The following is a 13,151-nucleotide window of genomic DNA, read 5'->3' as shown; positions in this document are numbered from 1 at the left end:
AGATAACTATTCTAGGCTAATGTAATTCAGACCCAAAGAGCCCTGACATTTTACTTAGTTTGAATAACTTTATTGTAGGTAACTGTTTGGATATTTTTAATTTTTTTTTTTAAAGATTTATTTATTTATTTGACAGAGAGACAGCGAGAGAGGGAACACAAGCAGGGGGAGTGGGAGAGGGAGAAGCAGGCCTCCCGCTGAGCAGGGAGCCTGATACGGGGCTAGATCCCAGGACCCTGGGATCAGGACCCGAGCCGAAGGCAGATGCTTAACGACTGAGCCACCCAGGCGCCCCTGATATATAAGGTTTTTAAAATGGTTGAAATATTCAGATAAATCATGAATTAAGAGGATAGTTCTGACTTGATGATTAGAACTCTGAATGTTGATCCAGTGGTCATAATAGACTGGTTGGATTGTAGAATTTAAATTGCAGATTGGTGATTGCCAGATACCGTGAACAAACTTGTACGCAAAGACCATTTTAAACATATTACTTCCCATTTACAGTAGTTATTATTAAAATCAGCATTTTATCTACTCCCCCTATCAACCCGGTCAGATAAGTTTTGTGGACCTGTTTTTTACAGATACAGAAAACTGACATCTAGAAAGGTCAAATAACGACCAAAGTTACACATTTAGAATCTGCACAACAGGTCATTTTGACTTCAGAATTCATGTTTTGAATCACTTTGTTATCCTATCCTATATTTTCCAATACTTGGTGTAATTTTTCTGTCATTTTAGAGCTTGACCAGACAGGAATTCTGGCAGCTGCTCCAGCAGAACTATGGCAGTGAGCTAGGCTTAAATGCTGAAGAGATGGAAAACTTGTCTCTGTCCATCGAGGATAATGTGCAGCCAAGGTAGAGCAAAATGTTTTGAAATTTCACGATTTAATCATTAATTCAAGCAGAATTATTTTAGACTTTACTAATTTAGAATTTCTATTAATTCATCCTTGGGTGGAATTTGCCTCTTTGTTCGCTGTAGTGGAATGCAGTGAAAGGTGAGGACAGTGAGTAATTTGCTAAATTGGTAAACAAATACAGGACATATAAGGAAATGTTAGTTTTGTAACTGTGCTATCTAGGATTTGCTTAAAGTGTGGTTTTAGTAAAGCTTTTTTTAAGGATCTGGAGAAGTACCTAGTGACATCTCCGATCGTATGGATAACAATAAAATAAATTAGCTGGTAGTTATTTTGAAGAATACAAAGATAATATGATGTTTCCTCGAGGAAGCCCTAAAGTAGTGCTTGACATGTAGTTGGCACTCGAATATCGAATGCATTAATGAAAGGAACTGATAGTACTATGGGGAATGCAAATAATTATAATATCAGGTTGAAAATGATAAAGGCCAAAAGGAGCAATAGATAATGTAATAAAGAGATTCAGAGGTGAGAGATCGTTTTTGACTGATTGTGATTCATTGGGAAGAATGGACATTTTTATTAACCTGTACAAGTAAAAGTGCATTTTGCCCAACGGTAATTGAGGTCATAGCAATAAGAACAATTAGGGATAATACATCAAATTCTATAGTAGACATTACAAGTGAAAGAAGCAAGTGAAAGGAGCAAGTCCCTGAAGACCACATATTGTATGATTCCATTTATATGAAATGGAATCCAGAATGAGTGTATCCATAGAGACAGAAGGTAGATTAGTAGTGGCCAGAGGCTGGGAGGAAGGGAGAATGGGGAGTGATTGCTAATGGGTACAGGATTTCTTTTTGGGGATGAACGTGTTCTAAAACTATGTAGTGGTGATCATGACTGTGCAACTCTATAACCACTGTATTGTACACTGTATTGGGGTGAATTTGATGGTATGTGAATTATATCTTAATAAAACTCTTACTTCAAAATTCTATAGCAAATAAATCTTAAAATAGAAATCTTTCAGAAGTCTCACTGTGTACATAATTTTTCCTTTATTTAGGTAGCCTTCTAGTTATGCTGATCCTCTTTATACTCAGCATCAACATTTTAGTCTTTTTTATGTGGTTACACATACATATTTTATTAGTTTTCTGTAAAGTTAAAAATTTCCATTGTACTGCTCTTCTTGTAAAGTTTCCTAGTCTCTCTTAGGTATTGGAGCTGGGTAGAAAAGCAATTGACATAATGCAGAGAGCCTTGGATTACGGTGGAGAAGATCTGGATACTAGTCTGGACTTGGCCACCAAGTAACTGCACAACCTCAAGGAAATCTCTTAGCCTTTCTGATCCTCACTTTTCTCATCTCTGAAATGAGATGAGCTCCAAGGTCCCTTGGAGAAACGCCCACCTCAAGGCATTTCTAGTCTTTGAAGAAGAAGGGAATGAATATTTTTGACAAGTTGCTTTGTATACTCTAAGGTCCAGCTTTTTGAAGTCACCAGAGAAGCTGCTGTTTTCTTCTGGTGATTGAGTGCTTTCTCAGAGAATATGTGGCCAGATCCTCATTCCCTCTCTTCCTTTTCTCTTTTTTCCCCATTACCGAAAGAAGCGTATGTCTCAAACCTTTAATTCCTCAGCTCTTCCCATCTTCTTTGTCTTCATTTTCATTCTCTCCATCACTCTCTCCCTCCTCCTTTTTCCTTTCCGTATTTCTCCACAGCTCACCCCCATCCTTAAAATCCTCACATGCAGACACTCAGCTGCTGAGCTAGTCTCAAGGCCATTTTTCTTGTTGGGTCCCCTTAGCCCTGCCATTCTGCCTGGCCAAGAGTGACTTGGTGGCAGACCTAAGTATTATTTGGGTGGGGTAGAATAGGGGTGTTCGTTCCTTAGGATAACTTGGCTAAAGATGATAGCCTGCTACTTTATTTTTAAAAAGCTTTAAGTCTCTATGTAGCAAAGATTACATAGGAATAATTGCTTAGTAAGTTTGAGACCTGGACATTAGATCAGTTGTACTCCTTTTATTTTTCATAGATTTTCCTTTCTTTATGTTCCTCCCTGAGAGAGGAAAAGTAGGTCTCAGGACATTTGTTGTAGTCATGTTCATATGACCATATGAAAGCTGTTCCTTAAACTTTGTTCTTAGGAAGGAGAAGAGCAAAAAGGCGGGCATGGACTGATTGATGGGGTCTGTGCTCAGATATCAGGAGCTCCCTCTCCTGGGAGGGACTCACCACCTCAGCCGGAACTGAATCAGAAGGAAGGAGATCTGAAACTGCCTTCTGGTATTGACTGGCATCCAACAAACATCTACCCTGCACCTTTCAAAGCTGTGTGGTGGTCTATAACTGAAATTTAAACAAACTCTAATATTCATTGTATTAGTTGTTACAGCCACTTGTACATGGTTAATTTTTTAATGGTTTCTAAAATTTATAAAATCTCATGTGAGCATATTTTGTTTTCTGAAATGAAGTCAACTTGCATGTGATTTAAGAAGATGGCCTTGTTATAAGTAGGGCTTATTTGTTACATTACAAAAACCCGTTTGTTGTCAAAATGCTTTATAATAGCAAAGGACCTCAGTGGGGAGACTAAATCACTCATTGGTATGGAATTGACCTTGATTATATTTCTATAATGATGTGTTTCTTACAGAAGTCCAGGAAGAAGTAGCTTGGATGACTGTGGGGAGAGAGATGAAAAATTTTCCAAGTCCATCAGTTTTACCCGAGAATCAGTTAATCCGGTTTCAGAAGCAGAGTCAATTGATGGAAATCCACCAAAAGGGGTTAGTGCATGGTATCCCTTTTAAAATATATCTGATGCTGCTATGTGTTAATCATAATGCAAGATCAAATAAAAATACACTGTACAAAATGTTTAAAAATTTAAGATGTCAGGCTGCCCCTTTATCTTAGGAGAAAGATTTTAAGTCTGTAAGTAGCAGAGGTTATATGGGAATAATATGTGGTTTTGTTCAGACCTGGATATGGAGCAGAACTACCAGACAGTTTCCTGAGCATTAGTCTATAAGGGGGTTGGACGTCATTAAAGATATAATAATATAGAGGAATTCATAGTTAGCAGAATTTTTCTCAGATTAAGTGGTATGTGTGGTAGAAAGAATCTGTTTTGAACGGGGAGATGAGAACCCTGCGCTGCATGCTTGAGTAACAACGGGTGCTTCTTAAGTTGACTATGAAAGCGGGCACATCCGGTTAATTCATAGTTACTTAGTTTCTTCCTTTATTTTTTCAAGTATCATTATAAGCCCATTGCTTTTTTTTTTTTAATTTCAATGAGTTTTTATCATCTGAGTCATTATATTTATTTTTTTAAATACTCGGTTTGTCTCCTCTGCCAACAGGAGCCACTTCAGGTTGGCTTCTTTGTTTTTTAGAAATGATCAATAATCTTTGATGGCTTCCTTTCTTTCTAGCACAACTATGTGTCCCAGGCACACTTTGTACACTTACTGTCGCAGACTTAGTATCAGCCATTTTCCTAATGGGCCATAGTTCTTAGTGAAGAATGGCATTTGGAGACCACATTCTGAGTCCTGAGAGGGCTCCTACTATAGAGCTTTCGTTCTGCTGATTGGGAATGCAAGTCTGGGCCACAGCTGAATTTCTTGGTTTAAAGCAGAGCATTGCTTTCAGATCTTACCTCTGCCACTTGCTGCCTGAATGCCCTTAAAGAAGTTAACCTAATTACTTAACATTTCTATGCTTTCGTTTTCTCAGCTATAAGATGAAGACAATAATACCCCATAGGGGTTTTAAATAAGGATTAAATGAATTAATATATGTGAAAGTGCTTTGAACGATCCCTAACACATTAAGTATTCAATAACCATAAGCTATTACAATTGAAGGTGAATCTGCATGTAGCTAGCAAGGGACCTTTTCTACCTTCTCCCATGGAGCTCCCAGCATCTGTGAATAAGTGTTGGGAAAACACTGAAACAGAATATGTAAAGGCCACCAAGTTATCAACTTGTTTCAGGCAACTGTCATACATCTATCCCAGTCTGATTTTGTATTGTGGATTTCTTACGAAACTATTCATCTAGAGACCCTTAGGAACTTACTATTGGTACAAGGGAGGTGATTCTGGATGCCAATCTCTGTATATGTTCTCATGGAGAAAACCAAACCACTCAGTTTTAGGGAGGTACCAGGACAGGAGATCTCTTGCAATTTCCTGATCCTTTTACAAAAGCCTGACTTTGAGGACTGGATTCTCAAAACTACTAATCTTGAGTCTTTCTTACTACTGCCCCGACATCATCTTCTGTACCTGCTCTTACAATAGTTAATCCATTGGTTCTTTTTTTTTTTTTTTTTTAAAGATTTCATTCATTTATTTGAGAGAGAGAATGAGATAGAGAGAGCATGAGAGGGGGTAGGGTCAGAGGGAGAAGCAGACTCCCCGCCGAGCAGGGAGCCCGATGCGGGACTCGATCCCGGGACTCCAGGATCATGACCTGAGCCGAAGGCAGCCGCCCAACCAACTGAGCCACCCAGGCACCCTCCATTGGTTCTTGCTTCTAGTTTTATCCCTAAAGGATGTCATGTTTCCTTTAGGGAAAGGAAATGAAATATAGAGGAAGACTTTAATGTTTTAAGAGTGATCATACGTTCATTGATGTTTAGTATAGAGGTTTTCGGGTTATGGAATACAAGTAATATAGAAGTTCACTCCTTTTTTTTTGCATTCAAGAACAGTATAGTGAGGTTCTCAGATGTCAACAAATATCATATGTCACTTACTTTGTTTCATTTTTACTTCCAAGAAAGTTGGAAATAACAAAAAGTGAAAAATAACATTTTTTAAAACATTTTTAAATGGAATTATAACTTTCTTAGTTATAAAATTAATATTCTTTGGAAAAATTCAGGAAATATAGAAAAGAATGCAAAGAAATAAAAGTTGTCCAGATGCCAACCACTCAAAGATAGTGACTGTTACTTTTCCTAAAAGTATCTGTCCCTATTCTTTATAATAGGAACCATATCTTAATTATAAACAATAGGAGAAATATATGTGGAAACTTACTCTACTTAGCATTTGCTAAAGAGGTTCTGAGTCAGCTAAGTAAGCATGTTGCTTTGTAGTGTGAAACTCCAAAATAAATCAAATCTCAATTTTAGCAGTAATCTCTGCTTGAAGAATCAGTCCTCTGACTAGGGTAGTATAATCCTTTCATAAATTGTGTCTTGGGTCCCAGTTGTTATTCTGCTTTCTGAGTGGCCAATAGAAACCTGTCTCCTTGGAGCTTCTGCCCTTCAGTGCTGCTCGAAGATCTCACAGGGCAGGAAAATAAGAATTAGAAATATGCTCTTTCATCTGCTTACAGACAGATAATGCAAGAAGGTACTTTGCTGTATTGTTTATATTTTTACACTTTTCTATTAAACCTAATTATAATACAGTTCTACTTGAATACTAACATAGCAATAGCATTCATACTTTAATGCCTAACATTAAACTTATTATAGAAATGACGTATCTTGATTAAATCATCCCCCAAAAGTATGGATAGAATGATATATTGAATATCTTTTAATGCCCAATTTCTTAGTCCCTTAACAGCAAAGCCAACTGTGTTCTTACAAGTTTGCTATGAAATTAATGTTTCCTGCGGGCGCCTGGGTGGCTCAGTTGGTTAAGCGACTGCCTTCGGCTCAGGTCATGATCCTGGAGTCCTGGGATCGAGTCCCACATCGGGCTCCCTGCTCAGCAGGGGGTCTGCTTCTCCCTCTGCCCTCTTCACTCTCGTGCTCTCTCTCATTCTCTCTCTCTCAAATAAATAAATAAAATCTTTAAAAAAAAAAAAGAAATTAATGTTTCCTGTTAATCCAGTCTCCTCTACTGTACTCTTATGTGACTCTTATCTATTTTCTTTCCCTTTCCCCTGTAGTTACTGGTCTTGAGAATGGGGGAGTTCTCTTCCTTGAGATGATGGGGCAGGTATTGTCTGGGGACACTAACCGGGTTTGATTCCTCTCCCTTTCCCACCCCAAAGAACCTGCTGTTCCATTATTTTTGTCCTCTGCTCCCCTTTCCCTTCTGCTTAAGCGATTCACATGATGCTAACTGTGAGGTCTTTTTATATGATGTTCTTCATAAATTTATTGTTCATTACTGTGTAAGAAGATGACTTTAGAATTTATTGTAAGATAATATATTATTATCTATCAATATTTTATGGACTGTATTAGAAATGTGATGTAAACATAACAAACATATTTTTCAAAGAGCTGTATTTCAAACCATCTTTATTATTAAAGATCCCTCCTTAAAATCTAAGCCAATAATATGTTTTTTTAACGGGATTGTTTGCCTTTTAGGGGTCAGGGAAAGAGGAACCCCAAAGTGAAAAACAGATGAAAAAGAGTCCTTTACTAACTTCAGAAAAGAGGTTAAGTAGAATGCCATCAAAATCACTGGACTTGAATAAAAATGAGTATCTTTCTCTGGACAAAAGCAGCACCTCAGATTCTGTTGATGAAGGTAAAGAATTTCTTATAAATTTTAATAAGATTTCAGTTGTGTCTTTTAATGTTTATCTTTGTATTGGGTGAATGCAGATTGAGAATTTAGTTGCATTAGGCACATTCTCACTCTATAAAGAACGAAAAGAAAGGTGGAAGTTAATAAAAAATAGCAGAAAGAAGCTGCTAGGTCTAACCCATCTCCACTTTTCAGAAGCTTGGAATTTGAAGATCTCCATGAATGGAAAGGCAAATCTGAATAAAAATCTTAATAGTCTTATAGACCCCATAATTTACTTTCTTTTAACTACCAAAAAAAAGAAAAGGAAGGAAAAAAGAGAGAGAGAGAGAGATACGAAAGTAGAAAATTGCTTAAAGGAAACTTTATAAGAAATCATGTTCTCTCTACCTTCTCTAAGTTAATACCTGGGGCTTGTCATACTTATTAAATGGGCATTTTAAGGAATCTTTTTTTTTTTTTTAACTGTAAGATTGTTGACATCTGAAACAGTGAAGTGGGGAGACATGTCTGGGGACACTAATTTAACTGAAGCCTGTGTAGGAAAGATACTGAAGAGTGACTACTTTCCAATTTCAGGAAAGGGAGCAATGCCAGTGGATTTTGCTCTTTGTGCTTTCTGTCCAGCAATGCTCATGATATTAGCAATGGGGACATTATAGTGATTTGGGTCTGTGGGATATGATTGTATTCGCTAGTCCAGTTACTGTTCAGATTAGACCTGGTGTGGGAGCCCCGAAGGCTTTTTTTTTTTTTTTTAAAGATTTTATTTATTTATTTATTAGAGAGCGAGAGAGAGAGAGAAACAGCATGAGAGGGGAGAGGGTCAGAGGGAGAAGCAGACTCCCTGCCGAGCAGGGAGCCCGATGTGGGACTTGATCCCAGGACTCCAGGATCATGACCTGAGCCGAAGGCAGTTGCTTAACCAACTGAGCCACGCAGGCGCCCCTGAAGCCTTTTATTATAGTGAAAACCAAATCCATGAAAGCCAACACTAAATCCAAGTCAAATCTAAAATCAAATACAAATCTAAAAGCAGGGCGCCTGGGTGGCTCAGATGGTTAAGCGTCTGCCTTCAGCTCAGGTCATGATCCCAGGGTCCTGGGATTGAGTCCCGCATCGGGCTCTCTGCTCCTTGGGAGCCTGCTTCTCCCTCTGCCTCTCTCTCTCTCTCTGTCTCTCATGAATAAATAAATTAAACAAAACAAAACAAAACAAAAAAAACAAATCTAAAAGCAAACCAAGACTAAATCTATGAAAACCAAATCTAAATCAGCTTTGGTTTGGGAACACTATAGCAAGTATCTTTAATGAAAACTAAATCCATTGCTCTTGAATACATAAATAAAAATTCAGTAGTTCCTAAAAATCACAGAATGCACTAAGAAGACAGTTGTTGAATTCTTTTGAAAAGATAGTTGAGAGTAAGTTCTTTTAAAAGGATTGAGCTCCATGAATGACTAGACTCTCTTAGTGTCCTTACCATTCATGCTTTGGTATGCAGCAGTATGAATTAGTAATCTTGCCTGGCTGAACCTCTGACTTTAGGAAGGTCTGCTCTGGCACCCAGTGGCCACACAGGTAAGTGACGCCAAAACAGGGATTTCTTTTCCTCCTCTTTCTTACCTGCTCTTTTTTATAAGAATGGTTCTTAAGAAGAAGTTTCCTTATTGATCCTATCAAATTAACATTAATGATAAGCTTCATAAAGGGTAATATTAAATCTCATGTGAGCTGCATTCATATCTAGAAATAAAGAATAGCAGTAGTGTAGTTGCTGTATTGCATGGGAGCCCTGATCCTATTTCCTCCCTTGCTGGTGGCCCTTAAAGACTGGCTTTACAGCATTAAGACCTTACATACAGTATCCAGCCTTCTTTTGTGGAGGTTTCCTTTAAGGTGCACGGGATGACTTTTTTCTTATTAGATTATCATTACATAACAAATCAAGTACTTCCATTGCTTTCGCTAAGCAGATTTCAAAATCTCAGGCTTATCAGACCTATTATGTGCATTGAATTAATGAATCTATTTTTTAGTTTTTGGAAGTTGTGAGGTTGTGAAGACACTTGAAGTCAGTGAACTGGGGAAAATAAGAAAGGTCAAAAGAAGCAAACCATCCCAGGAAATTTGTGTGTGGATTTAGAGGGTGTTAGGTAGGTGGCAGATTATTTTAAACCCAACATCATTTTATTTAAAATGATAGTATTTTGATCTACCATTGTGAGCACTCAGTGAGAAAATGAGAGGATTTTCTTTTTTCCTCTTTTCTGCCACCTATAGATTGTAATCTTTGGGAGGGGGGCACTGGACCATTTTGAAGTAGAGACTCCTTCTAGACTCGTGTATCCCTGAGAGGAATCAGCAAAGCAGCGTATCATGAAATATCTCACAGAGGGACCGGAAGCAGCTAGTTCAGTCCCTTTGATGCGGCGTTTAACTGAAGCCTGTGTAGGGAAAGTTAGCCTAGAATCTGCTTTGACTGGCTTCTTTTTTTAATGTTCTTATTCTTTGGTAGGCAGTTTAGAACCCATCAAGATTGAAGGGTGCCTCTTTGGGGATATTTCTGTACTTCCAGAAATGGGTTCTGGGCCGCCAGCTCCTGAACAAAATGATGAACATTGTGTTTTAATCTGTTAAACCATGTACGAACTTAAAAATTTGGTATGTAATACTTCACAGAATAAGCTGTAGAACCTTGTTTATCTAGAGTGTTGTTGCTGACAAGCTTTCTTCAGCTTATTAACTACATGCCCAGTTTTGGGGAGGAGTTCAGAGCATATGAGAAGGTGCTAGGCCTTTCCTGGCAGATGAAGATGAGTTGACACAGTGTATTCACATCTACAAGTATAAGGAAATTATGGCCATGTTTTCGGCCACAATAATATTTCTCTTGCCGTTAGGATTTACTTCTTTCACCTGCCCTGATCTATCATGTCATGGATAGTCTGTGAAACCTCTTCCCCAGGAGGTAGAGCCTTGAATGGAAACTGACAAACTGTCTGATGGCATGAGACACCTGGGCTGTGTCATGACAGAGTTAAATTTAATTTTATATAGCTGGGATTAGAACGTGTGGCAGGATTCCCTAACCAAAGTCACTTATGTTGAGAATGGAAGCTAAGTCAGGCAAAGATTAGGCTGGAGGAGGGGCACATAAGATTAGCAAAATTGAAATCTGTGACCTATAGCTGACAGAACAAGATGAATGGGAAAGCCAAGCAAAGAAAAACAGGAATCAAATATCAGGTGATGCTTATTAATTACTAAAGGTGGGGACAAGTAGACCTCTTGAGAAAGCTTAGCAAAAGCCATGTCTAGCACATCAGGGAAGCAGTCATGAGACTAAACCAGGTAACCCTGACATAGTTACCTGAGTCAGGTTTTTGAACAACACTCTCATTTGAACTTGGTTTTTCAGATGCAAAGAAAACCCTCAATCTGAGTCAAGAAGATAGCAGGTCACCAGTTTTTGGAAGATAGAAGATATAACAAATTGTGTGTCCTTAGTTAGTCAAACTCCAATCATCTGCTGTTCTTGCATACCTACCTAGTACATTTTTCGTGAACCCTCAAAACACTGTCAACATATGTTTTATTCCTTCATGCCCATGTCTTTCTCATATTTATTTATCTGTCTCACTTTTCCCATCATTTCCACTGGCCAAAAACTAATAGATTTGAATATTTTCAATTCAAGAAATATTTCTTCTTTATTGGAAATAGTAACCTGCTACCAGGTTGAGTGGTGTTCCTTTCCCCACTTGAAATACCACTTGCTAGCTTCATATGTTACAGCAATATTATTGGTGATGTTACCTGTACAGGAGGCTTTAAAGTACTGTGAATGTCATAAATAAATAATCCCAGGTAGAAATAGTTTATTTCATGTCCTTACTTCTTTGAATTAATTTACATACAAAAGGTACTAATAATTTCCAATGGTAGTGCCATGAATTCTATTCTATCAGTCATAATACAGAACAATTTAATAATGGAGTTTAAGTGAAATGTGAAAATATATTAAAATGTTTATATGAGTGTAATTTTCTTTCCTTCATAAATGTGAACAAGAAACTTACTTTTGAAGAATTACAGTTCGAGAACTCCTTAGAGAAATGACTGCTTCTAGGGCTGAGGTGGGGAATACACAAAATGAAGCTGGAGTATTTTGTAGGGCCAGAAATAAAGAAATGCTTAAAAAAAAAAAAAGGAATATCAAAAGGGCATAGGAGTCAACCTGAAAGAGCTCCTAATGGCCAAAGTAAAAAAATTTGATCAACAAAATAAATAATGATAGCACTGGATTATAACCTAAAGTATAAAATAACTATTCATGAGTCCATACTGATATAAATGATCAAATAAATACATAAATGGGGGAGAAAGCATAAGTTTCAAATAATATACATAGATACTCCCCCTTCCTGGAGCTTAATTCTCCTTCCCTTGAGTGTGGGCTGAACTTAGTGACTCATTTCTAACAAACAGAACATGGAAAGATGAACATGGTAATGTTTACAGTGGAAGAACCTGCCAGACGCCACCTTAACCAAGTGATCATGGTTACCATTATCATAAATCATGTTGATAGCCCAGATCCCCTGAGTCTGATGAGAAGGGCACTTCACCTTTGCAGGCATTCTTCCCCAAATCCACAACCCCAGTCTAATGGTGAAAAAAACAGACAAACCCAAATTGAGGGACATTTTACAAAATACCTGACCAGTGTTCTTCAAGTGTGTAAGGCCATTAAAAAACAAGGAAAGAATGAGGGACTGTTATAATTGGAGGAGACGAGGGAGATAAACAACTAAATGCAATGTGGCATTTTGGATTGGATCCTTGTACAGAAAAAGCACATTACTGGGAAAGAGTGGGAATAACACCCAGCTTCATTAATTATAAATTAAAAATTATTCCAAAATAAAAAGCTAAAAAATATGGTTGTACAATGAACGTCCTATAAATAAAAATTGATCCTAATATACTTCTTTTAGCATCTTCAGTAGTTATTCAAAAATAGTTATTTAACACTTGCATGCCAAGTACATAATGTATACAGGTGTTTAAAATTGACATGGTCTCGGGGCGCCTGGGTGGCTCAGTCGTTAAGCGACTGCCTTCGGCTCAGGTCATGATCCCAGGGTGGGATCGAGCCCCGTGTCGGGCTCCCTGCTCGGCGGGAAGCCTGCTTCTCCCTCTCCCACTCCCCCTGCTTGTGTTCCCTCTCTCTCGCTGTGCCTCTCTGTCAAATAAATAAAATCTTTAAAAAACAAAAAATAAAAAAAAAATAAAATTGACATGGTCTCTACTCACATGGAACTTAGACTCTTATGCAGGAGAGAGGCAATAAACAAGTCAATAAGCCAATAAAGATATAATTAGAAATAGAGATAAGATCTGTGAGGGAAATGAGCAGGATCAATAGAATCACCTATACTTGTCTGCTTTCTTTGTGAATATATGAATTATTTTTACAATGAACATATATTCTATTTCAGAAAAAGCTATTTCTCAAGCCTAATTGGGAAGTTATCTCACAAAACCTTAGCACATTACCTAGTTTCAGTGATTTATTTCTATACCAAAGGAGCCATTATTTGAAATTGCCATGCCTAGCTTTTGCCTACATATAGTATTGTTACAGGGAAAAGGTAAATCAATATCTGCCTGATAGCCCTAAGTTTTTTGCACCTGTAGCAAAATAGACACAAATCATTTAATGAGGGAGAAAAAT

General features: G+C 37.7%; 1 protein-coding gene across 7 annotated transcripts in view; it reads left to right on the top strand.

The window, feature by feature from the left end:
- Window positions 1-13,151, top strand: part of LOC115937600 (protein Aster-C) — an 87,582-nt gene that overhangs the window by 50,694 nt on the left and 23,737 nt on the right. For all 7 annotated transcript variants that reach the window (XM_081796799.1, XM_081796804.1, XM_081796793.1 and 4 more), the window contains 3 exons: window positions 751-869; window positions 3,551-3,683; window positions 7,249-7,411. In XM_081796799.1, coding sequence (XP_081652925.1) covers window positions 751-869; window positions 3,551-3,683; window positions 7,249-7,411 — 415 coding nt within the window. The remainder of the gene's footprint in view (window positions 1-750; window positions 870-3,550; window positions 3,684-7,248; window positions 7,412-13,151) is intronic.

This window comes from Leptonychotes weddellii, chromosome 1, assembly GCF_054177405.1.
Source record: "Leptonychotes weddellii isolate Sample4059 chromosome 1, ASM5417740v2, whole genome shotgun sequence".
Classification (NCBI taxonomy): domain Eukaryota; kingdom Metazoa; phylum Chordata; class Mammalia; order Carnivora; family Phocidae; genus Leptonychotes; species Leptonychotes weddellii.
Note: the sequence above shows the minus strand (reverse complement) of the source record. Positions and strands in the feature narration are given on the sequence as shown.